Source organism: Apus apus, chromosome 5, assembly GCF_020740795.1.
Source record: "Apus apus isolate bApuApu2 chromosome 5, bApuApu2.pri.cur, whole genome shotgun sequence".
In the NCBI taxonomy this organism is placed as follows: Eukaryota; Metazoa; Chordata; class Aves; order Apodiformes; family Apodidae; genus Apus; species Apus apus.
In genome coordinates this window covers 64,084,818-64,107,815 of record NC_067286.1, presented here as the reverse complement: position 1 = coordinate 64,107,815, position 22,998 = coordinate 64,084,818, and the positions used below count along the sequence as shown (strand labels likewise).

General features: G+C 46.1%; 1 protein-coding gene across 5 annotated transcripts; it reads right to left on the bottom strand.

Annotated features, from left to right (window-relative positions):
- Positions 1-843: 843 nt before the first annotated feature.
- Positions 844-22,382, bottom strand: POLE2 (DNA polymerase epsilon 2, accessory subunit). Of its 5 annotated transcripts, XM_051620328.1 has the most exons (20): positions 22,289-22,382; positions 19,821-19,921; positions 17,858-17,933; positions 16,406-16,483; positions 14,723-14,816; positions 12,891-12,965; positions 12,745-12,813; positions 11,921-12,004; positions 11,313-11,368; positions 10,868-10,917; positions 9,783-9,855; positions 8,582-8,754; positions 6,531-6,620; positions 6,277-6,331; positions 5,340-5,399; positions 5,165-5,242; positions 4,509-4,617; positions 2,025-2,201; positions 1,834-1,901; positions 844-1,002 (listed from the first exon to the last, which is right to left on the bottom strand). In XM_051620328.1, exons 1-20 carry the CDS (start codon positions 22,354-22,356, stop codon positions 984-986), a joined length of 1,653 nt encoding a protein of 550 aa, XP_051476288.1. In that variant the 5' UTR covers positions 22,357-22,382; the 3' UTR covers positions 844-983. The 5 variants fall into 5 exon arrangements, with proteins under 5 accessions (XP_051476288.1, XP_051476290.1, XP_051476289.1 ...); XM_051620330.1 differs by lacking the exon at positions 6,531-6,620; XM_051620329.1 differs by lacking the exon at positions 12,745-12,813.
- Positions 22,383-22,998: the final 616 nt, after the last annotated feature.

Here is a 22,998-nt window from a genome sequence, read left to right as displayed (position 1 = left end):
CCCGCGGCTTCGTGCCGGCTCCCAGCCCAGCCCCTGCCTCCCGCGGGGGGGGTTCTGCACCTTCTCCTCATCCCTCTGCAGGGCTCGTGCTCGCCCCGTCCCTCAGCTCCGAGCTGGCCGGGCAGCACGCTCAGAGCTGTGGTCTCGGCCGTCTGGGTTTAGACCCTCAGCAGTTCGCCTCCCACCTCGTACCCGGCTTCCGTCCGCACCTCCACGGCCCCTCCAGAGCCCGGGCCCTGCTCCTGCAGGCAGGGGGCTGTGCAATGACACAGCGGGGGCTGAGGGCCCCCTGATCTGGGCACCCTGGGGTGCCACCAGTCTGCTCCCCTGGTCTCCGTGCCCACCGTGGCTGCAGCAGGTCTTTGCTTCATCCACAAGGGCCCAGGTTCCCGTGCCCAGAGGCTGCTCCCTGCTGGAAGTTAGTGCTGCCAGGCCCTTGCCTCTTTCCCACACCCCTGATGGCTCCTTCAGGGAGATTTCCTCTTCCCTGCCCTCTCTGGCTGTCTCAAAGGACTTTGTCCTTGTTCCTCCTTGCCCTTGGACTTCTCACCCTGCCTGGGTAACAGTATCTACCACTTAACGTGCTGATGTGAGTAAAAAACACCTCACAGATCTCCAGACCTTTCCTGCCCACGTTTCCAGCCTCTCCTGGAGATAACCAGCTATCAGTTCAGCCCAGCAGGGTGAAAGACAAACTTCTCCCCCTCTTGCACTTTTTTAAAAAGAAAGGTCTTTCCTGCTTGACCCACATGCATTTGGTCCCTCCAGCTGCCTTCCTTTATTGTGCTTTTCTAATTAATCTTCACCCTGACTCTACATTAGTTATCTAAACCAACACCAGTATCTTTTCCTGTAAAAGTTTATTTATGTAAAAAAATACATCATTTTAGGCCTTGAGATTTATTCTGAAACCAGTTCCTCTAACATGAGTGCTGCAGCTGGCTTTGCAAGGGCTCACTCCCTCTCTGCAGCCTCCCAGAGCTTCAGAGGCCCTGAAGTTTGCTGAAAATGCCAAAAACAACATTTGAGTTTTTAAGGAGCTACATCACAATACATTATTCTATTTCTTGATTCACAGAAGACTTCATAATGTTTTAAAATATTGAAAGGCCTAAAGCATCTCATGGTATGGTATGTTCTGTATTCAGTTAAAGGTTACATGGGTCAATCTAGAGGGAAGCAATTCCTTTGGGGGGGGTCTTGTCCACCCCAGTTTGAAAAAACCAGGCATGAAGCTGAACCTAACTAGGTAAGTTTGTACTGTTCCCACTGGGTTATACCATCATTGTTCCAAACTTGGCCAATTTTCATCACAGTTTTAAGCCCTTTGATATTTCCTGACCATTTTGGTGTTGCAGCTTGGCCTTTTTTTTCCCAGCCACTGGAAAGGCACAGTGGGAATGAGTAAAGACAGGTTTAAAAGGCATGAAACCAAAGCATGGAAGTGGCTCCTGGGCTTGATGATGGTCACAAAACAAACCAGTAATTGCTCCTAAGTGTAATGAGCCCATGTAACAGGCATCATCTCCAGAAACAAATCTCAAATTTGGTCTCAGTTATTGAAAATCATACAGAACAGTCTAGCTTTCCTTTTACTTTTTGGCTCACCTTTCTCATCATTGTTATTGGACTAATTTCTGAATTTATTTAGTTCTAGGCATCTGGACTTCTTACACTGCCTAAGCATGAAGCATAAGCCTACTTAATGTAGATCATTGCTAGATCACTGACATTCACTCTTTATAGAAAGGATTTTCTATGTTCTTCCTCATAATTAGAAAGTCAACAAATAAGAAGATACCTCCTTTGAAATGAGATACTGAACATATTTACCTGTCCTCAACTGTCTTGTTGGAGGGGTAGAACACCTTGAATGAAAATCCACTTCTTGGAAATGAACCCTGTGAAGGAAAAAAATATATGTACCACCCTCGTGTCAGTGAACTGCTGCACAAGGGGTCAGGGACACACTCGGGTGTGATGATGCTCGTGTCTTGTTCTGGCAAAGCAGAAAGAAATCTTACAGGGTTGATGCACAGGCAGTCGGTGTTGGTGACAGTGAAGGGGTCATACTTGTCTGCAATCACCAGCATGTCTGGCACAGGATACACCCTCAGGGAGTAGTCGTAGGCCCAGTAGACAGGGCTGATGTACAGTGGGAGGGGTGTCAGGTGGCTTTGTGATAATATCGTCTTCACAAACTGCAACAGAAATGTAAATAGTTAGTTTGGACCATTTCTGAGAAGGCAGACTCATTCCTGCCATGCTAAGAAGCCCCAAGAAGAGAAGGCTCAGGGGAGACCTTATCACCATGTTCCAGCCCTTCAAGGGTGGCTCCCAAGAAGATGGAGACTCCCTGTTTACAAGGAGCCACATGGAAAAGACCAGGGGCACAAACTGCTCCTGGGGAGATTCCATTGGACACAAGAGGTAAATGTTTCCCCATGAGGACATTCCAACATTGGAACAGTCTCCCAAGGGAAGTGGTGGATTCCCCCACATTGGACAGTTTGAAGTCTCAGCTGGACAGGGTGCTGAGCCACCTCATATAAACTACAGCAGTACCTGGAAAGGTCGGACCAGATGATCCTTGAGGTCCCTTCCAACCTGGCATTCCATGATTCTACAATTAGGATTCTAATGCCCTGTTAATAAAGAAGCTTTGAACCCGGATGTGGGTTCTGTGCATCTCACTCCCTCTGCTCTAGAGCAAAGCAGCAGCTCCTCCAGACACTCAGCTGCTGCTTTGCTTGCTGTGTTGGAGTTTTTCTAAATACACAAAGTCCTTTCTAAAACACATCAGCCAACATCTGAAGATGCCCAAACTGTATCATTGATCAGACTCCTCACCAAACTGCAGAATATGCCTCCCTGTTCCTCCAACCCAGGGTACCAACACTGCCATCACTTTTATTTTGGGGGGTTTTCCCCTCAGGGCTTTCCTTGCAGTACTGGTTAACCACAAGATCCACACTTCAGTCCTTTCTCTGAACTAGGGAAATAATTTGATTCCCACATGATTTCTATTCCTTTGGCTGGTCTGGGAGTTGCTCTGCTCCACACTCCAGCTGCCCCCTTTCAGTTGCTTTTTCATCTGGAAAATTCAAGCCAGGAGATTTTGGTTCCTGGAAGTTTCTCCTCAAGCCCCTTGAAAGCTTTTATTACCTCAATAATCATTTAGCTGCCATTAGGTTCCATTTTTATAGGCCTGGCTATTCCACTAACACTGTACAAGGCTTAAGGTCACCCATTAATTCAACCTAATGTTAGTAACAAAATTTCCCTCTCCCATCTTTTTACACTGATGGCTGAATTAAAATACTTAATGACAGGCAGAAAGGCAGAGGAAAACTGAGGTGTGTGAAAGCAACTCAGTACTCTTCTCTGTACAAAGTGTTGCAGTAGTAATTCTACATTTCCTTCATGATTCCTTCCCTTCCAGGCAGGAGAAAGCTGTGAGTCCAGGGCAGTGATGGTTTCTGGGGTCCACACAGAGGTGTGCAAACGTGGACACCAAAACCAAGGTGCTTCAGTGCCCACAATGGTTGCCCTGTGCTCACAAAGGACCTGAGCACTGCCGAGATGGAGCAAAGGAGGAGAGAGCCAAGAGAAGTTTCTGAGTCAAATAAACCAACAACAAACCCTATAAAATACATAGAAACAGGCTCTATCCATCACTGCAATGAGCCAGAATTCTCATTCCATCCTATCCAACAGTCCCATCAGCTCCTGCTGCGCATTCCTTCACTGGAGTCGTAACCCCAAGTGCTGTGGTCAGGTACCAGAAGCAGGATTAGAAGTTCAAGTGAGAAGGCAGAAGAAGCAGGTGACCTTCCAGAAAAGCCACCTGCTGCTTGGCTGCAAATGTCATTGGTTAATCGATCAAATCTTAGAAAAAAGGTAATTTGTATTAAACTTTGCCTTTAGGAATCAGTGTCTCTTGGGGTGACGTTCACTGCTGGTGGAGACTCCAGAAGGCAGCTGCCACCAAGTTCTGGGATCAAGGGCACCTGGAGTGGGACAGGATGACTCCATGCCATCAGTCACCATCTGTTACTTTACTTCAGTTACTTTACTGTCCAAATGGAAATGAAGGTAATAATAGGACAAGGGGCAAGGGTCTTAAAGTAGAGCAGGGTGGATTCAGATTGGCTATCAGGAAGAAGTTCTTCACTATGAGGGTGGTGAAGCACTGGAACAGGTTGCCCAGAGAGCTGGTGGAGGCTCCATCCCTGGAGACATTCCAGGTCTGGCTTGAGGAGGCTCTGAGCAACCTGATCCAGTTAAAAAGGTCCCTGTGCACTGCAGGGGGGGCTGGACTACATGGCCTTTAAAGGTCCCTTCCAACATGACAGTCTGTGATTCTATAATACCAGATGTACAGATCCTTCTTACAGCCCCTCTTGGTTATTTCTGCAACGTGCCATGAGAATGCAGAGCAGAACAGCCTAAATGCAGGTAGCAAAGGGGTCAAGGAGATCTCAGCAAGAAGAAAAAAGCTCACTCACATGGTTGGGAATGTCCATGTTGCTGCTAGGGAAGCGGACACAGTTCCTGCACATTTTGTTCACCAAATCTTCACGGAAGATAATGATTTCTTGGGTGCAATATTGAATCCTAAAGGGAAAAATATTACATGAAATTAAATAAATTGAGATGAAATGAAAAGATAGGGAGCTGCATGATAAAGCTGTGGCTGCCCCATCCCTGGCAGTGTTGAAGGGCAGGTTGGATGGGGCTTGGAGCAGCCTGGGCTGGTGGGAGGTGTCCCTGCCCATGCAGGGGGTTGGGACTAGATGAGTTTTAAATTCCCTTCCAATCCAAACCAGTCTGGGATTCTGTGATTCTAACACAGCAAAATTAAAGAGCACATTTGAGTTAATACTCTCCCATCTTCCCTTCATTCCAGATTCAGAAGAAACATGGTTTTGAGCAGGATTTTTTACACACACAATCAAACTTTTAGCACTACTTCCTTTCATCACTAATTTATTTATATCTGAAAGTATTTTAAACTAGCTACAATTAAAGCAAGTGTGGAATCTGAAACATCTAAGCCAAATTTTTCCAAAATTTGTAATTTTTTAAAATTCCACCTGCACAAAGATTAGTCATTCAGTGAAAAAAACACAACATGAGCAAAAGCAGTAAGTTACAGTATTACCTGCAGGGATTTGTGGTGAAAACTGAAAAAGGCACCAGCTGCTTGAACTCCTCAGTAATATTTTCAGCCAGGGGAGGTCTAAAATAAACAGCAAGAGGTGTCTAAGCCAGGACTATGCTTTGCTTTAAGTACTGCACTCAAACTTCCAAAATTTGGGAAAGAGAAGCAAACTGACCTTGGTAAAATAGAGCCAGGACCAGGGTCTCCAGGGCCAGGAACAAACACAAATCGACTACTGTAAAAAGTCCAAGGTATCACTTTTATATGAAATGATCCCAGAATTATCCAGACATTGGTTTTAACTGCTGCTGTTCTACAGCCACGTGCAGATAACCATGCAGGCTGTGGCTATTCCTGGTTTTGGGGTTCCCTGTAGGAACTAGCTCCACTTTGGGGCTACTCTTAGGAATTCAAAGATGAGAGGCCAGCAGGGATAAGCCTGGCTGCCTCCCTGCTTTATTCCCTTTGTATATTCACATTTCTGTAGGAAGGATTTAGTTCTCCAGGCCTGGAATGGGTCTCCCACAGAGCAAGGAGACAAGAAGGGATGAATAAAAGATTCCTTTGCAGGATTGTGTTGCTTGGGTTAGTTCTGAAACGAACAGCTGTGGAGAACCAAGTGCACAGGAATGGGAAAGCAAGAAATTGGATGCCTCTGTGTAGGCAACAGTCAGTGTTTCAGAAGACATTTTCTGGTACAGAAAGGCTGCAGGTGCTCCTAACAGCAGCAAGACTTCACCATCAGTTTACAAAAGAGCAAGATTTGGGTAGTACCCTGCTGACTTCAAGGGAATTCCAGGGGAAAAGGGCTCAGCCAAATAGCACTCCTGTGGAATCCCAGGCTATTCTTAATCCATGTGGAAAACGTTCCAGGGAGAGGCAGTTTCACCTTTGCTCCCTCAATAGCAGCTTCCATGACTGAGCCATTTTAGATAAAATCAAAACCCTACATTGCTCCCAAAACAAACTGACAGGGCTGTTCCAAGCCTGCTATCTGATCATAGCTGGCTCACAATAATGAGGCAATAATATCTGTTGGCTTCTTGAAGTAATTAAAGCAGATGTTTCACAGAACAAACACATTTCCCTTCTCATTGCACTTTGCTGTGTACCTTTTATGAATGCTGGGGTGCTCACGTATAATATCTGCAAGAGCCTTCAAGGAACCTGGAGTCAGGGAAAGAAAACCTATGATACAACACCTGGTTAGGCAAAAAACACAGAACCTATGAATCACCCCTGCACTTCAATACATTAAAAATGTGTCACTCTGAAAAGATGGGTTTCCTTTCTGTTCTCTTAATTTGCTTGCCACCATTATTTTAATTTAATAGAGATGTCCAACTGTATTCAAACACTTCCCTACCTTTCAGTGACTGAATTTGGTTTTTTCCATATGGGGCAGATGAAAAATTCCCACAAAAGAAAAAGCAGGTTGGAGGTGCTGAGGAATAACCTGGGAAAAGAGAGCAGCTATGAGTACAGCATCCATTCACTCCAGTACCTGTCAGCATTCAGCCTCCAGTCCATCCCAAAACAGGCAGAAACTGCCACAGCTCTTCAAGCTCTGCTGCTGTTAATTCACCTGGAGCCTTTTCCTGACACAGGCTTTTGTTAGCTGAAGGATGATGGCAAGGTACAAGTGTCACTTCCAGGGAGTGACACTTTTTCCTGTTTTTACAGGCCCAGGTCCAACAACATTGTTTGTGTGCATCCAAATAACTACTGGCCCAGTCATGTAATTACACAAAGTACAATCATAATAAATAATACCATTTAAAAATGCACTCTTTCCTTAAGAGCAGGGAGTAGGTAGCAATGGATTTCTATTCACCTCCACACATCATTCCAACTCGAGGGCTCTGCCAACATTCAATTTGCTCTTTGGCATGAAAAAGCAACAGTAACTGGGATTGTCTGAGCACCTGAGGGATCTGAGGAACATTCACAAGATCACTGACCACCCAGAGACACATGCTCTCTAGCAAAGCATGAAAAAAGAAACTCAATTCCCACCCCTGAAAGGCAAAGAAAAGCATCTCCTCAGGCATTCATCTCACACTCCAGCTCACTCTCTGCTTTCCTAGCATGCAGAACCAGCCTGGGATTTACTTCCCTCTTGTTGCTGAACAGGACAGGATTGTTTATGCCACAGGAATGGCTCATCCATGTTTTTTCCTTGCTATTCCACTCAGATATTATTTTCAGTTTAAAATTATGAACCTTGTTACTTGCCAATTAAAAGAAATAAAAAGGTCTCAAAATGGTAACTGCAACATAGACTTCTTTGCCAGTTGAGTTCAGGGTGTTAATCCCTCTGGCCAAAGTCCCTTTATCACTTCAGCATGTGCAACCTTAGGTCAAGCTCAGGATCTTGCCAACTTTGATCAAGGCAGTGAATGGATTCTGTACCTCCTGGGCAGTCTGGTCCTTTGTTCCCATTTTCTTTAGGTCAGCAGCAGTTTCCCACCCTGAACTTCACACACTGCTTTTTTTTTTTTAAAGCAGTCACCCTCTCACACTTCCATTCTACCTAAGACAGGCAGGACAAGCTGTTCCAAAGCTGCTGTGGAATACAAAGCAGCATTTAGCAGAGCTGGCAGATGCTTGCTATCCAAGTGCTGTCAACATTACTAATGTAATGATGTGTGGAAGAAACAGTTTGTGTTTTAAGAGTAACTGCCTTTTTTTTCCCCAGGTAAAACCAGAAAGCATTTCAGGCACTGCTGATCTCCAATGAAGTCAGTTTTCTTTAAGCCTAAACTGAACTTTGACAAGCAAGGGGAACATTCTTGCTACAGCACATAAAATGGCTGCTGTCCAGAACAAGGTCAGTACTAAGTGATTTATGAAAAACGAAGTGTTGGCTTGCAAAAATGCAATGCAACCCAATGTTGGAGAAAGATCCAAAAGAGGTATCATAGACCCCACAAAATGCAAATAGCTGTCACTAAAATTAGAGTGGGACTTCACTGACTTTGGGCTTGGATTCAGTGGGATCCTACCAAAAAAATGCAACAGTTGGGCTTACTCTAGCTTTGTCAAGATGGAAGTTCATAAAAAATGCACGAGACAAATAAAGACTCTTGAAACTGTTGCCTGACTTTTTGGTTTAAAAGTATCCTTTTGGAAAAAAGGCAGACAAACCACTGCCTGGCTGTCAGCTGTGCACTGCCCAGCCTCCCCTGCCTGACAGGGCACGCTCAGGTGAGTGTCCACACCACAAAATGTTCTCCAAGCTAAACCAGTATAAAACTCCAACAAAGACAATGAGTTCTCTGCTTGGATATTCCCTGAATTACCTCTGAATCAGACCTCTTGCTGCCCTCATCAGTTCCACCCATCAGTGCTGCCAAGGGCTGAGGGAAATGGCACAAGTTCCCTACAAGGCTCAGGGACAGGGCAATTCCCACCTACCTGAAAACATGGTGTGAAGCTTCTCCAGTACTTCTGCTTGGTCCAGCCACACATCAGAAAGAAACACAAACATGGCATCCTCATTTTCATCCTCCAGCTGCTTCAGTTTTGCAGAAGCCTTTACTGATGTTGAAGAAGGCCCTCCAAAGAAGTTCACATTCCCATAGAAGGCTCTACACCATTAAAATAGTCAAGTTAATTCAGTTTTCTTCCCAAACCGTTAGTAGTAGTTTTGATTATTACTTACTTAAGCCTTGTATAATTATAATTACTATTATTATTGTTGTTATTGTTATTCTTGTAATTATTTTTATTATTACAGGTAGCTCAGATTGTATCAATAATCACACAGTACTTCATGGAGAACCCAAGGAAGAGAAATGGCAGTCACCTGGATATAAAGCAGGGCACTGCCCTGCCATAACTTAACAGATCATTTCAGGGTAATATTTATTGGTTTGGGTTGGAAGGGACCTTAAAGATTACCCAGTTCCAACCCCCTGCCATGGGCAGGGACACCTCCCACCAGACCAGGCTGCTCCAAGCCCCATCCAACCTGCCCTTCAACACTGCCAGGGATGGGGCAGCCACAGTTTCCCTGGGCAACCTGGGCCAGAGTCTCACCACCCTCACACTAAAGCATTTCCTCCTAATGTCTCACCTCAATCTCCCCTCCTCCAGTTTTAACCCATTCCCCCTCATCCCATCCCTCCCTGCCCCTTTTCCAAGCCCCTCCCCAGCTTTCCTGAAGCCCCTTCAGGCACTGGAAGGTGCTCTAAGGTCTCCCTGGAGTCTTCTCTTCTCCAGGATGAACACCCCAACTCTCCCAGCCTGTCTCCAGAGCAGAGCTGCTCCAGCCCTCCCATCATCTCCATGGCCTCCTCTGGACTTTCTCCTTGGTTCTCCCCCCATCCATTCCTCAAACAACAAGGAACTTCTTATTCCTATGTAAGGGTTTCCTAGTTTTGCATTTGAGAAGAACCCAGTGGCCTTTGGAAGGGCTTTTCTGCTCACACTCCAGGCTTTAGTGCTGCTCTAAGCAGACCACAATTCCTTCCTTAAAATTGTATTGATTTTGAAGCATGTGAGGAAGGAGAGGAACAGCATACTTTAAAGTCACAGAAATGATAAAATAACAACACTCTTCCTTAGTAACCCGTAAGAAAATACAGACTGAGGCTGCTGAAAGTCAGTTTTGTACCTAGTGGTAGCAGAAGGCTCAGTAGGCGGAAATCCAAAAGCGTTCACATGAAAAACTCCATCTTCATACCAACCTAAGAGGTGTTCAAACAGCAAAACAATCTTTAGTTTTTCTAACAACTCCTGTTTCCATGCCCTACACATTAGTCAGGCAGTTGGCAGCTGTGCTGCCTAGCTAGTCCCAGCTCCATCAAGCCCTCTCCTGTGACAGCAGCTGTTCCTGTGCTGCTCAGTGGTGAACCAGCCCAGGGAATGACCAGGCTGGAAAACAGGCTGAGCAAAGACAGCCACTAGTATTTACTTTTGTTACTCCAGTCACTCCTTTGAATGGATCTGCTGCACAGCCACATAAACAACCTTCTCAACCCAACCAGGTAAGAATGTAGGGGAACAGGAACCATTGTTGCTGGCCCTGTCCCAGGAGAGTCTCCATCAAGCTGCCCTTTCTCCAGGGCTGTCCCACCTGGTAGAGGGACAGAAGTAACAGGGTGGTACTTGTCCCCACTGTCATTCTTGCCCTTGACTTCTCTTTAGGGTTTTTTTAAAATAAATTTTAAACAGAATTATTAGAAATCAGACCTGGATTATGTATCTTGCACAGAGTGACACCCTACAACCAGAAATGACCAGTAACTTTGCCAAAACAGGTCCAAGACTCTCAAACTGCAAGCTCTGACCTCACCTTCATGAGAAGACTCCCCAGAGAAGCCTCTGAAGGACTAAAGCTTTGCCAACAGAAAGCATTTTCAGATTGCTACCTCTTACTGTTTCATTAGTCTAGTCTCTCTACGTCATGCAGTCACATCTCTGAGCATTCTGGAGCCAGGCTACCCAAGGCCAATCCTCGAAGCTGCTACAGATGTTCACATCCCACCAACATCACTAAGAACCAGGAATTCCACAGAGCTTTGTTCTCTGCCCCCAGAGACCACAGCTAACAGGAAAGGCTTATGGCCAAAACCTCAGCCTGTGGCCAACCCTCAATGTGAGACTTGTCTGCTCAGCCACATCTGGCAGACATCTGGCTGCAGCAGCAGCCATCAACAGAGTAACTTATTACAAGCTAAGAAAAAGGGTCTGCTTTACCTTCTGCCAAAACAAAGGAGGATTCAGTATATAAACCACTGTGGAACTGGTGCAGAAAGGTTAAGGAATATAAATTTTTTTACATCAGGACTCTTGAATCAGTTCTTCAGCCACAGTTTGCTTTCCAGCTGGTGTCATACATTTGGACACTACTGGAAGTTCACAGGCTGCCTCAAGAGCCAGGCAGCTGAGCAGGTAAGGTGATCAACAGCCCTGGAACAAGGACCACACTCTGCTCCCACTAGGAGGAACACCAACCTTGTCCTAACAGTCTCTGTGGAAGGACACTGAGCTGCAGCAACCAAGGCATTTGAGAAGGAAAAAGACCAAGCTGCAAACCTCAATGCCTAATTTTTAATGGTCAGTATTGAATTATTATTTAATTTAAAATTCTCCAGCTCTCTAGGAAATTTCTTCAGCTCCCACATTTAAGGAAAAGGATATGGCTTTACTAAGGTCCAGCTGGACAACTCCTGTAGGGTCTTCCAGGAAAAACTTCCCCTAAAAAACAGGATTAATGAATAAAACAAAAGATCTTCAACCGAACGCATGCTTCAATCAGAAGCAGTTAGAAATAATTTAGTCTTTTTTAATATTGTTAGTTCAGAACACACTGGCAGAAGTGAAGACAGTGAGGTTTATAGGAAGTGCATCTTTGCAGCTTTCCCTCGAGCTGCTGCAGCGTGGGGTGCTGGTGCATCCTCCCCTCCCCTCCCACTCCAGTGCCTCAGCAAGTCCAAACACGGGCCCTGGAAGCTGCAGCATTTCAAGGGCCATGCTGAGAAAACACAACTGGTTCTGTTTGCTGACAGAGCACTACAACACTCTGCAGTGAGAAGAGGAAGGCATTTTCCCTCACAGACCGGAGCTGACTGCTTGTGGAAAAGTCTCTTCTCAGGGAAATGCTCCTGCACCACTGACATTGATGGGAGATCTGCCACTGAGTTATATGACAGGATAAAGTGATTAGATACTTAAGGCTTTTCATTTTCTAATATATTATAACACTGAATGAATGGTGACCTAGATACTCCACGATGAAAAGCAACCTACCTCTTTGAGCTGAGTTATCATCCCAAGCACAATCACTTCTCCCACTTTCGCTGTATTGCCCAGTAGAGTTTCTACTGTTTTAAGCTGGAACCAAAGGCAAATATTAATCAAACTTTCCATATATCTGTGCTCAAGCAAAGCAAGACAAGGCACCACAGAGCACACGTGTTTCCATAAATACACAAATGAGCTATGAGAAAACAGGGGACACATTTCTGAATGTCAAAGGTAACAGAGTTAGGAAAAGATTTCCAATAATGGCTGTTAGCATCAAGAACTGCTTAGCACATGAATATTTTTTGTGATTATTTGGCTTACAAGTGGGTTAAAGCAGAAAAGAACAAGTGGGAATTTCTGCTCTTGCCTAAGAATGTCAGTTTTAACAGGTCAGCTCAAGTCAGGTCAGCTGCTTTATCCTACATGACAGGATGCTTGGAACAGGGAGAAACAGAGAAGCAGAGCAAAGCAAAAGCTGTCACTTGGTACCCACTGACATACATCCATCTTTTTTTTTTTTTAATATGTAATACTGTATAATATAGGGAGAGCATTTAATATGAGAAAGCTGAGATGGGAACAGAGCAAACTAAAGTCATGTCCTTATTCAACTGTAGGTTTGTGAATTTAGTGCTTATGAAAGAAAGAACCAGGGAAAATATCCCCAAGCAGAGGACGACAAAGTTAATGAGCTGAACAGCTAATGAATGCCCTTCCACCCTAGGAACCATGTTTCTCTTGCACTTCAGAGCAGCTTTTCAGTGGCTTGGTCATCACGCTGGTCTGAGCCAAACAACTGCATTTTTGACACACAGGCTGAAAATTACCAAAAAGGACTCGTTTCCACTGATGACCCAGATGGGATGTAAAACCAAGATGCCACTGGAGAAGTACAACTGCATGGAAGTGTCACATAAGTTTAGTTTGTTTCCAAGGAAAAAAAACCAACACACCACTTTTTTCTTTTTTTTACCTGAAATTTGCTCTTACTGTCATCAGGATGAGCAACGACTGCTGAAGGAGTAAACAGCTCATGTCTGTGAGTCCTCTGCAGAAACCAAAATTGAAGCAATCCAGTTAAAAAATAAATGAGCACTGCCAGAAAGCCTATTCATCACAATCACTATACAAAGTGCTCTTACTCTGTCTGATCCAGCAACGTTTAATTTGTTGAGCATAATCAACTCTTTGACAAGAATCTGCTTCTAAGAAATAAATGACCAGTAACACTGGGAAATAAAACTAAGCCCAAAAAGTAGCAGCAAAGTGTGTGGAATGCTTCTAAAAGTTATTTGTGGCAACTTGGGAGGGAAGGGTGAGAGAGCAAGGGGAGGTAAACTGTATTCAATATTAACTACATGGAAAAGAACAGGTTTCTCTTCAGGGCAGGGCCTAGAAGCAAGCATGTTACACTTTTTAAATAACAGGAGAAAGCTACAGCAACAGATACACTGCAGAGAGCACAAAGAAAATGAACTGTAGGGATTTTAGCTTCTTTCACTGTTTTTCATGCAGTCTGAAAGGCTCCTCTTGTGACAAACCCGTTGCTACCAGCCCATCTATCACAGGCAGTAGCTCCTCTCAGCAGCCCCCACCCACACAGTCACTCAACCTTCACCTAGCTGGAGCACGGAAAGGGGTCCAGATGACAAGCACACACAGAACCTGTACAACAGAGTCTACACGAAACCCCCAGGCAAAGAGGGGCAATGGCACAACACAGCTCAGGAAAAGGAGGCTTTGGGATGTACCCTGTGGACAACTCCTGTTGCTGTTTTGTGGGAGTGTGCCAACTCCAGCAGGTTTCACTAACCCTGACCACTGTTTGTATGAACTAAAGCTTCTTTAGCCAATGGTTAACTGGTCTTCCAGGACAGAGGTTCCCAAAATGTGGCACCCATACTCCTCATAGCAGCAGATAGAGTTGTTGCTGCTCTGGGGTACCTGACCCTGTGCATGCAACCAGCACAGGGTGCAGAGGGGGAGCAGCTCTGGAGGCAGCTGGCTGCTCCCCTGCTGCTCCTGTGCCCAGGGCTCTGCTCACCCCTCAGGCCAGGGCTGTACCAAGACCTGCCAGCACTGAGCAGGGCTGTGCTGTGGATCAGAACAATTACCAAGTTGTCCCATCAGCATCTCACTCCTCATCCCATCCTCGCTCCCAACAGGCTGCACAACAGAGGCAAGGCAGAGCACAGCACAGAGTGAGCAGACAGCTGGATCCCAAATTATTGGGACCTTAAAGGTCTTTTCCAACTAAATGAACTGATTCAATGCCTGCAGCCACCATCACAGTGGGGCAGAGCAAGCCATGGTGAGAAACCCCCTTCCAAAGGTGCTCACAAGACAGGACACATGTGCCACCAAGAGGTGACAAGGGGTGGCTGGCTCTCACAGAGCATTATGAAAACTGGAGCAGGAGTAACTGGACTACAGCAGAAGCAAACTTCAGGGCTTCAAGGGCAGCCTGGACGAGACCTTCCTGGGGCTTTGGGTTTGCATTATCTCAGCAAGCACTACAGACTGACATGTCAAATGTAGCACAGGAGAGAGAAGAGCAAGACAAACATAAAAACACACAAACCCCTCTTATGATGCTAAATACAGAAACACATGGATCCATCACACTACGTGGTAACAGCTGAGAATACCAATAAAACTTAGTACAGATCTTCTTATTATCCAGATTTAATTTTAACTGTAGCTCCCCAAAACAACCCAGCACAAAACACTGGTCTCCATGTAAGAATATAAAAACACAAACTTTTGCTTGTGTATTTTATTAGACACAGCAAAACCTTTTCAGACCTGTTGTAAGATGGAGTAGCGCTCACGGAACAGCTCTGCTTTGTCTCTGGCAGTTCCAAATAAATTTGGTGCAGGGAAGTTGGTCATGGACAGACTGCAAGAAGTTGGACAAAATGAAGACTAAAAAAAGGTACATTTCACACACACAAATGACTCATTGATCAAGAAGTTGTAGGAGGCTGCAAAAGCTATAAAACTGCTGCATAATTTATTTACTGAATGAAGATTTCTCCTAGGGATCCTGCTTTTTGAAGGCTACATCCATTTAATTTCCTTCCAACTCAGCCCTCAAGATTTATTTTTCAACCTAAATGGGACTGCAGAAATCAGTATTTTTAAATGCAGTTGTAGAATCACAGAGTCATAGACTGGTTCAGGTTGGAAGGGACCTTAAAGATCATCCAGTCCCACCCCCTGCATGGGCAGGGGACACCTCCCACCAGCCCAGGCTGCTCCAAGCCCCATCCAACCTGCCCTTCAACACTGCCAGGGATGGGGCAGCCACAGCTTCCCTGGGCAGCCTGGGCCAGGGTCTCACCACCCTCATGGGGAAGAATTTCTTCTTGATGTCTGACCTAAATCTCCATTCTTTCAGCTTAAAATCATTCCCTCTCATCCTATCACTCCCTGCCCTTGTCCCAAGCCCCTCCCCAGCTTTCCTGGAGCCCCTTCAGGCACTGGAAGGTGCTCTAAGGTCTCCCTGGAGCCTTCTCTTCTCCAGGCTCAACACCCCAACTCTCCCAGCCTGTCTCCAGGGCAGAGCTGCTCCAGCCCTCAGATCATCCCTGTGGCCTCCTCTGGACCCTCTCTAGCAGTTCCATGTCCTTCTTAAGTTGGGAGGTCCAGAACTGGACACAGTGCTCCAGGTAAAAACCAAAATCAACACAACAAACTAATTTTAATGATCTATGACCTTAGCCTCACTGTCTTTTATTATAAATGCCATAAACATGGTTGGACATTTGACTGTCTGATACACACCTGTGCTTCAGAGCCAGTAACACCACGGGCAGCACACAGCTCACTGCCACAGGAGACACAGATCCCCACCTCAGCTCCATCCTGCTGGACTAGGAAAAACCCACTGGCACATTTAGTTATGAGCCAACATTTATCACGGAGTCTGACTGCCTCTTTAGAGACTAATAAATGAAGCTTGAGATGAGCAGACCAAACAGGAAAAGATTAGAAAACAAGAGGGTCCAGAGAAGGGCCACCAAGGTGATCCAAGGCCTGGAGCAGCTCTGCTCTGGAGACAGGCTGAGAGAGCTGGGGTGTTCAGCCTGGAGAAGAGAAGGCTCCAGGGAGACCTGAGAGCACCTTCCAGTGCCTGAAGGGGCTCCAGGAAAGCTGGGGAGGGGCTTTTCATCAGAGAGGGCAGTGATAGGACAAGGGGTGATGGTTTTAAACTGAGAGAGGGGAGAGAAACTCTTCACTCTAAGGGTGGTGAGGAACTGGAATGGGTTGCCCAGGGAGGTTGTTGATGCCCCATCCCTGGAGGTTTTTCAGGCCAGGTTGGATGAGGTTTTGTGCAGCCTGGTCTAGTGGTTCCCTGCTCATGGCAGGGGGGTGGAGCTTGGTGATTCCAACCTTAATGATGCTTTGATTCTATGACTTTTAACACTATAGAGGCTGTTTTCTGAAAACAAGAAGTGCTTGAGACTTAAGACATTCAAGACTTACGGCAGAAACTTCTTCCTTTCTGAATTATAAACGTAACGTGGAATGTCGAAGGCTCCAATAATGTTGAAAACATTTTCTCTGAAAGAAGAATATATTTAGCACGTTACTTGAGGTGGTTGTAACAAACAGGAACAAAACACGCTGGACAAAATTCCATTTCTTTTGTTCACCATCACCCTGCTTTATCACTATTTCTCCATCATTCCACCTGTTGGATACAACTGCACCTTCTCTTCCAAAAAAGGGAATTCTTCAGAAGTTTATTTACATCTCCTTCCCTTGTCATCCTCTGCTGACTTTTTTGACAGCAGAACAGCCTTGGCATGGTTGATGTGCATAGGTTTAAGCAATGGACATGCACAAGTCTTCAGCCTATCGATCCAGTTGATAATTTACTGTTCATCTCTCTCCCATTTCCTTTGTATGTAAATGGATCAAAGTCATCAGTGCAGATAAAATTATCCCATGGACCTTCACTAAGGCTTACAAGCACAGGACAACCATCATGGCCTATCAGACACTGATGTCTTAGGCTTCAGAGTGCAAGAAAACTTGGCCTTCAAGTTTTCTGCAACACAACTCAGGAGAGCTGTACAGGCTGGCCTTGTGGTCCATAGAGCTCTTCCCTCCAGGACTCCAAACCTGCACATACAGACTTCACTTCTGGAGTGAAAAATACATCAGGTATAGAAAGCAACACAAGAAAATGTCACACTCAAGCCATCTTGCATCATAAGGGTTCCAACAACAAGGAGAAAAGTAAAAACCACATTTGCTTCATAGTGAGGAAGTGTGGGATGACAGTGTCTGACTGACATGCTCAGCAAACCATTCACGTTCCTGCTTTGCATCACGATGCCAACACACAATGTAAACACTAAAGGAAACACCTCCATCACAAGTCACGTTCTCAGAAGCTCAGGTAATTGCTCTCTGCTTTCTTATCAGAGAGTGAAAATCTATCACCTTTCTCAAAAAATAGCCCTGCCATACAAAAGAGCAGAAACAAGCATCATGAAGGAAAACTTTTCCAAATGCCTTCAGAACAGAATTATCTTCTGAAGGGCACAAAAATGACATTAGATAACTCTGAACTTAAGAAAAATAAAGGCATGCATGGAGGTAAGAAATTCTCTCTGCATTGCAACTATTAGTTTATTTTCTAGGTTACTAGTCAACCTGTATCACACCTAACACATCACCAGAGCATTTTAATTCCAGAATGGCAGCTTTATATTTAGAATCCCCTGGGGGGCCTATCCATGAGAACAAGTGTTCTAAGGAGGATCATTAATAACCTTCAAAGACAGCACCAGGAAGACAAAAGCATAAAGCAATTACTGCCTGTGCAGCACTGCAGGAAACGCCTGGCATGTATTTCCCAGGAAGAAAGAAGGGAATGCACACCACCTCCCCTCAGCCTCAAATGAAAAAAGAAGGATGTCACCATACATAGATTCATCTGATCCCTTGCTACATTCTTGAACAGCTGCCTCCACTGTGGGTTGTTCAATCATATTAGATGACACTGAAAATAAAATGTGGAAGGATTAAAACTGCAGCCCATGGAAAGGAGTAAGTGAGAAAGTAAGTAGATCTCAGATATTTTACACACAGTGGTTTGGTCTTCTCAAAGGAATGTGTTACAGAAAAAAAAAAGGCTATTTTCATTAAGCTAATGGCACGTGCTGTTTTCTCCTTACAAATGGATCCATTCATATTCTTACCATCTCCAGTGAAAAAATAACCCAAACCCAAACTGTGCCCAACACTAACTCACTAAACATGGAGAACAAGACAGTTGTAGTTTATTCAAAGGTTCCAACTACACTACAAATGTGTTAGATCTGAGCTTTCACATTCTGGAGGTTAATTCTGTTCCAGAACATTATCAACCAGATTGCTGTGAAAAACAAGTATTCAAACAGTTTAACACATTTCTGGAGACAGGCACATTGTTGTCTTCATGGATTCAAACTGATAACTGAAAGTTAAAAATATTTCTACATGCTAGTGTTTTGCTGAATGTAAAGGGAAGACAAATCAATGCAGATTCACAAAAGAAACTGGTCAGTATTTCCAAGCCTAACTGCTGGGCTCCGGGAACAGACTGCTCTTGAATTTCCTATTCAGAGCATGGGACTTAAAATGACAGCTCCTGTAGACAGTGCTGACTTTCAGAGCAAAAGAGACACCAGCACATCTGAGTTTCATCTCTAGTGCTAACCTGAAACTCATGGACATAGCTGCACAACTGGGCATTTACAGCACAAAATTCCACCCTGGAAAAAGACTGCTGTTGGTGAATGCACTGACTGCACGTTCCATGTTGGCCCTAGAGCTTCTTGTACAGACTCCAATTGGTTAAAAAAGGTGGACATATCAATTTTGACTAGTAAGCTTTATGTCAGACCAGTTCTTCAACCTGCTTTTACTCCCCGTTCCACCAGCTGTGACCTGTCCGACCACAGCCAGAGTCACCATATGAAGCCATAACTTCTGTAGCCTGTGCTCTAGTAAAACTACAAAGCATGTGCCTACCCTTGATTTAATTCAGGTTAATGAGGATAGGCTGGGATGGTTTCCTAAATTCATCTAAGAACTACTATTGATTTTAGATCACCTTTATATGGATTTTAATATCCCTGGCCAAAAACCGGAAGCGAGTTCCAGCAAGTTTCCTGGTTTTCATGAGCACACATAATAGAAACACAGACTGATTTGGGTTGGAAGGGACCTTAAAGATCACCCAGTCCCACCCCCTGACATGGGCAGGGACACCTCCCACCAGACCAGGTTGCTCCAAGCCCCATCCAACCTGCCCTTCAACACTGCCAGGGATGGGGCAGCCACAGCTTCTCTGGGCAGCCTGGGCCAGGGTCTCACCACCCCCACAGCAAAGAATTTCTTCCTCATGTCTCACCTAAATCTTCCCCCTTCAAGTTTTAATCCATTCCCCCTTGTCCTCTCACTACAAGCCCTCCCAGCAGTCACAGCAAGGCTCCTGAGATTAGAGCTGTCAACAACCCTCACCTTCTTCTGGACCTGGACTACTGAACAACAAGTTAATTCATTTCTCATTATTTATTTGGTTTATTTTAATATTTTAAATTATAGTTTCAGATTCACAGATGTCCATAGAAACTCAGCAAGGTGCTACTAGCAACTGGCACTGAAAAATTTCACTTCAGGAGGTACCAGGCTGCCAACTTTTAAACAGCAAAATTACACTATCTTCCTGCTGACATTACAAACTTCATTATTTAACAAAACGTCAACAATACAATTTATCTTGATCAACCCAGTTAGACTAGAATGATACGTTAGTGTATATGCTACCAGTAACTCTGTCTAAATAACTTTATAAGCAAGAGATAAACTTAGCAAGCTTAGGAAAAAGAAACTGGTTACTTACAAGGCTGTTTTTCAACAGCATCAATGACATTTTCGATTACATCATCAAGTTCTCCTTCACTGGTGGACTGCAGAGCTTCAGTGAGGTACTTCAGAGCATCCCTAATTCCAATGAAGAGAGTCAGCTCAAAAAGCAATTAACATTCAATACAGTTTATACAAACTCTGCCTATTTTGGCAAACGTGCACAGAGTTACTAAAAATTAGAAATATTTAGTGCTGCATGAAAATGCATAATACTAGTTTAAGTCAAAGGAAAAAAATCATTGGGATTGAAAACACTGAGGATAAAAAAAGAGGTACAGAGAACCTCATTTTCCTGCATTCACAGAAAGACTCATGTCAGAAGGGCCCTCTAAGGTCTCCTGGTCCAGATTTCTGCTCTCACAGGTCAGTCCCATGGCTCACAGTGCTGCTCAGACAAATTCTGAACATCCCTACAGATGGAGATCTCGCAGCCCCTCACAGCCCTGCCCTGGTGCTTAACTCCTCTCCTTGAGAGCAATTTTTTTCATGGGATTATAGAAAAGTCCACATTGGAAGGGGCCTCTGAAGACCATCTGGCCCAACACATCTACTGAGATCAGGAACCTAGATGATGCCATCCAAGGCCACACTGAGCCAAGTCTTGAGCACTTCTGGTGAGGGAGATTCCACTTCTTCTCCACTCCATTTGTTCAACTGTTGAAGTGAAGATCTTATTTTGAGCTCATGCCTATTGCCTCCTGCTCTGTCACTGTGCATCCTTGAGAGAAGAGAACCCCTGTCTTCTCTATAACCACCTTTTAGAAAGACTGGGACTAGATCCTCCTTAGCCTTCCCTTCTTGAGGCTGAATAACTCCAAATCCTTTGCATTTTTTCTACATCAAGTTCTCCAACCCTCTAAACATAAAATCATAGAATGGTTGGGGTTGGAAGGGACCTTTAAAGCTCCTCCTTGCAGTGAGCAGGGACATCTTCAACTAGATCAGGTTGCTCAAATGTTTCCATCACCCCTCTGGGTAACCTGGGCCAATGTTTCACCACCTTCAGTGTAAAAAATTTCTCCTTTACATCTAGCCTGAATCTCCCTTCTTTCAGTTTAAAACCATCACCCCTTGTCCTATTGCTACAGGTTCTGCTAAAAAGTCTGTCCCCATCTTTCTTATAAACTCCCTTTAAGTATTGGAAGGCCACAATGAGGTCTCTGTGGAGCCTCCTCCAGGCTGAACAACCCCAACCCTCTCAGCCTGTCCTCACAGGAGAGATGCTCCAGCCCTTGGATTGTTTTCGTGGCCTCCTCAGGAGCCACTCCAACATCTTTCCTGTACTGAGGATTATCTTGGTGGTCCTCTTCTAGACCCTCTCCTTTTTTTTTAATGTCTCTCTTGAACAGAGAGGACTAGAACTGGACAAGCAGGGTTTCTTCTGTTGCAATCTGTGCTTGTTTTCTCAGCCCTTCCCTGTGCACTGGCTCCTTCCAACCCAAACCATTCTATGATTCTCTCAAGTCCCTGTTGGGCAGCTGGACCACCCTCACCCTCTCTTCTGCAGACTGAGCAAACCCAGCTCTTCCTGCTTCCCACAGACACCACAAGCTCCAGCCCACAACCACCTTCACAGCCCTCTGCAGGACCCACTCCAGCTTATCAGTATCTCCGAGATTGGAATGACTTTAATTCTAAATAACATGAGAATTAGAAATACATTTCTTCCCTCTTCCTTGAACAACAGTCTCGCAGTTAAAGATGACCATTTTCTTATTAACATCATCCGTCCAACAATGAAAACTGGCATTTTGGTTAACAGCCTGACCTTCAAGATGTCTTTAACTGTGGGAGCTGGGAGCTCTGAGCTTGGACTCCTCACTAATGAAACTGCCAGAACACTGTCCAAAATAATCACACCCCATCCACGCCAGAAACAAAACAGAACTAATACTAATGCACAATCTTGAAAGGAAACATCTCTTATCAGCCGTGACACCTCCCCCTGCAAGGAGCAACCACACTCCTCTGACCCTGCATCTCCAACCAACACACCTCTGGAAACACCATTCCTCCCTCTGGGATGAACCCAGAACGGGCAGCTGCAACTCGGGAAGGGATCCCAGAGCTGTCAGGGGCAGGGAAAAAAAAACCCAGGCAAGCAGCCCCAGCAGGGAAGGTGCCCAGGGGAGAGCCCCAAGCCCGCGGCGGGTCGGGCCACGGGTGAGGGCCGGAGGAGGCCCGAGGCAGCAGGGCAGGCCGGACAACCCGCTCTGAGGGAGACAAGGGGAGCGCGGGCCCGTCCCCGACCAAACCCCGCAGCGGGAGAGCCTTGGGGCGCGCCCCGAGGGCAGGAGACGGGCCGGAGCCGAAGGGCAGGGCCGGAGCCGAAGGGCAGGGCAGCAGCTGCCGGGCCCAGCCGGGGGGACGCGGCCCGGGCGGCCTGTCCCCGCGAGCCGCCCCGCGCGAGGCCCGCCCGCCCGCCCTGCCCGCGCTACTCACGCCCGCAGCAGCAGCCCCCGCAGCCGGAACGCGGAGCCCAGGCGGCGCCGCAGCCGCCCCGGCTCCATGGCGGGCGGTTGGCGCCCAGCGCCCAGCACCGCCCCCGGGCCCGCCCCGCGGCGGGCGGACCCTCCGGGACGGCGCGGAGGGCAGAGGCGGGAGCTGCGGAGCCCGGGGGTCCCGCGGGGCTCGTGGCAGCGCCTCGTGGTGCCGAGCTGCCCAGCAGCGCTCCGGGCCTTCCGTGCCGCTTCACCGCAGCGAACCGACAGCAAGGACACCGAAGGCAGCTGCTGCAACACAGTTACCCACCGCAGTATTTTATTGCCGTGGAGGCAGGTGTTGGCTGACAGGCAACACTTCTGCCCCTTCCTTCTCCCTTCCTCGTGGGCCCTGGCACAGGCTGCACTGGCTCTCCAGCAGTCTGGAGGTTTTCCAGCTTCAGTTTTACCGGTTACGAAACCTCCTCCAGATGTGAAGCACTCCTGGGACCGAGCCTCGTTTTCTCCCGTTGACCCTTCGCTGTGTTTGGTGGCCTGGGATGCTCCTCCGTTTCTTTCCCCTCGTTGGCCAGGTCTCCCCAGGCTCAGCAGCTCTGGATCGGGGCTGTTGGCAGCCTGCTGTAGCTCTGCACTCCGTTGCTTTGTTGTGGAATATCTTTCATAGCTCTGCTTTTCCTTTAATTATGGCTTTGTAGGACCCTTTCCTAGCTG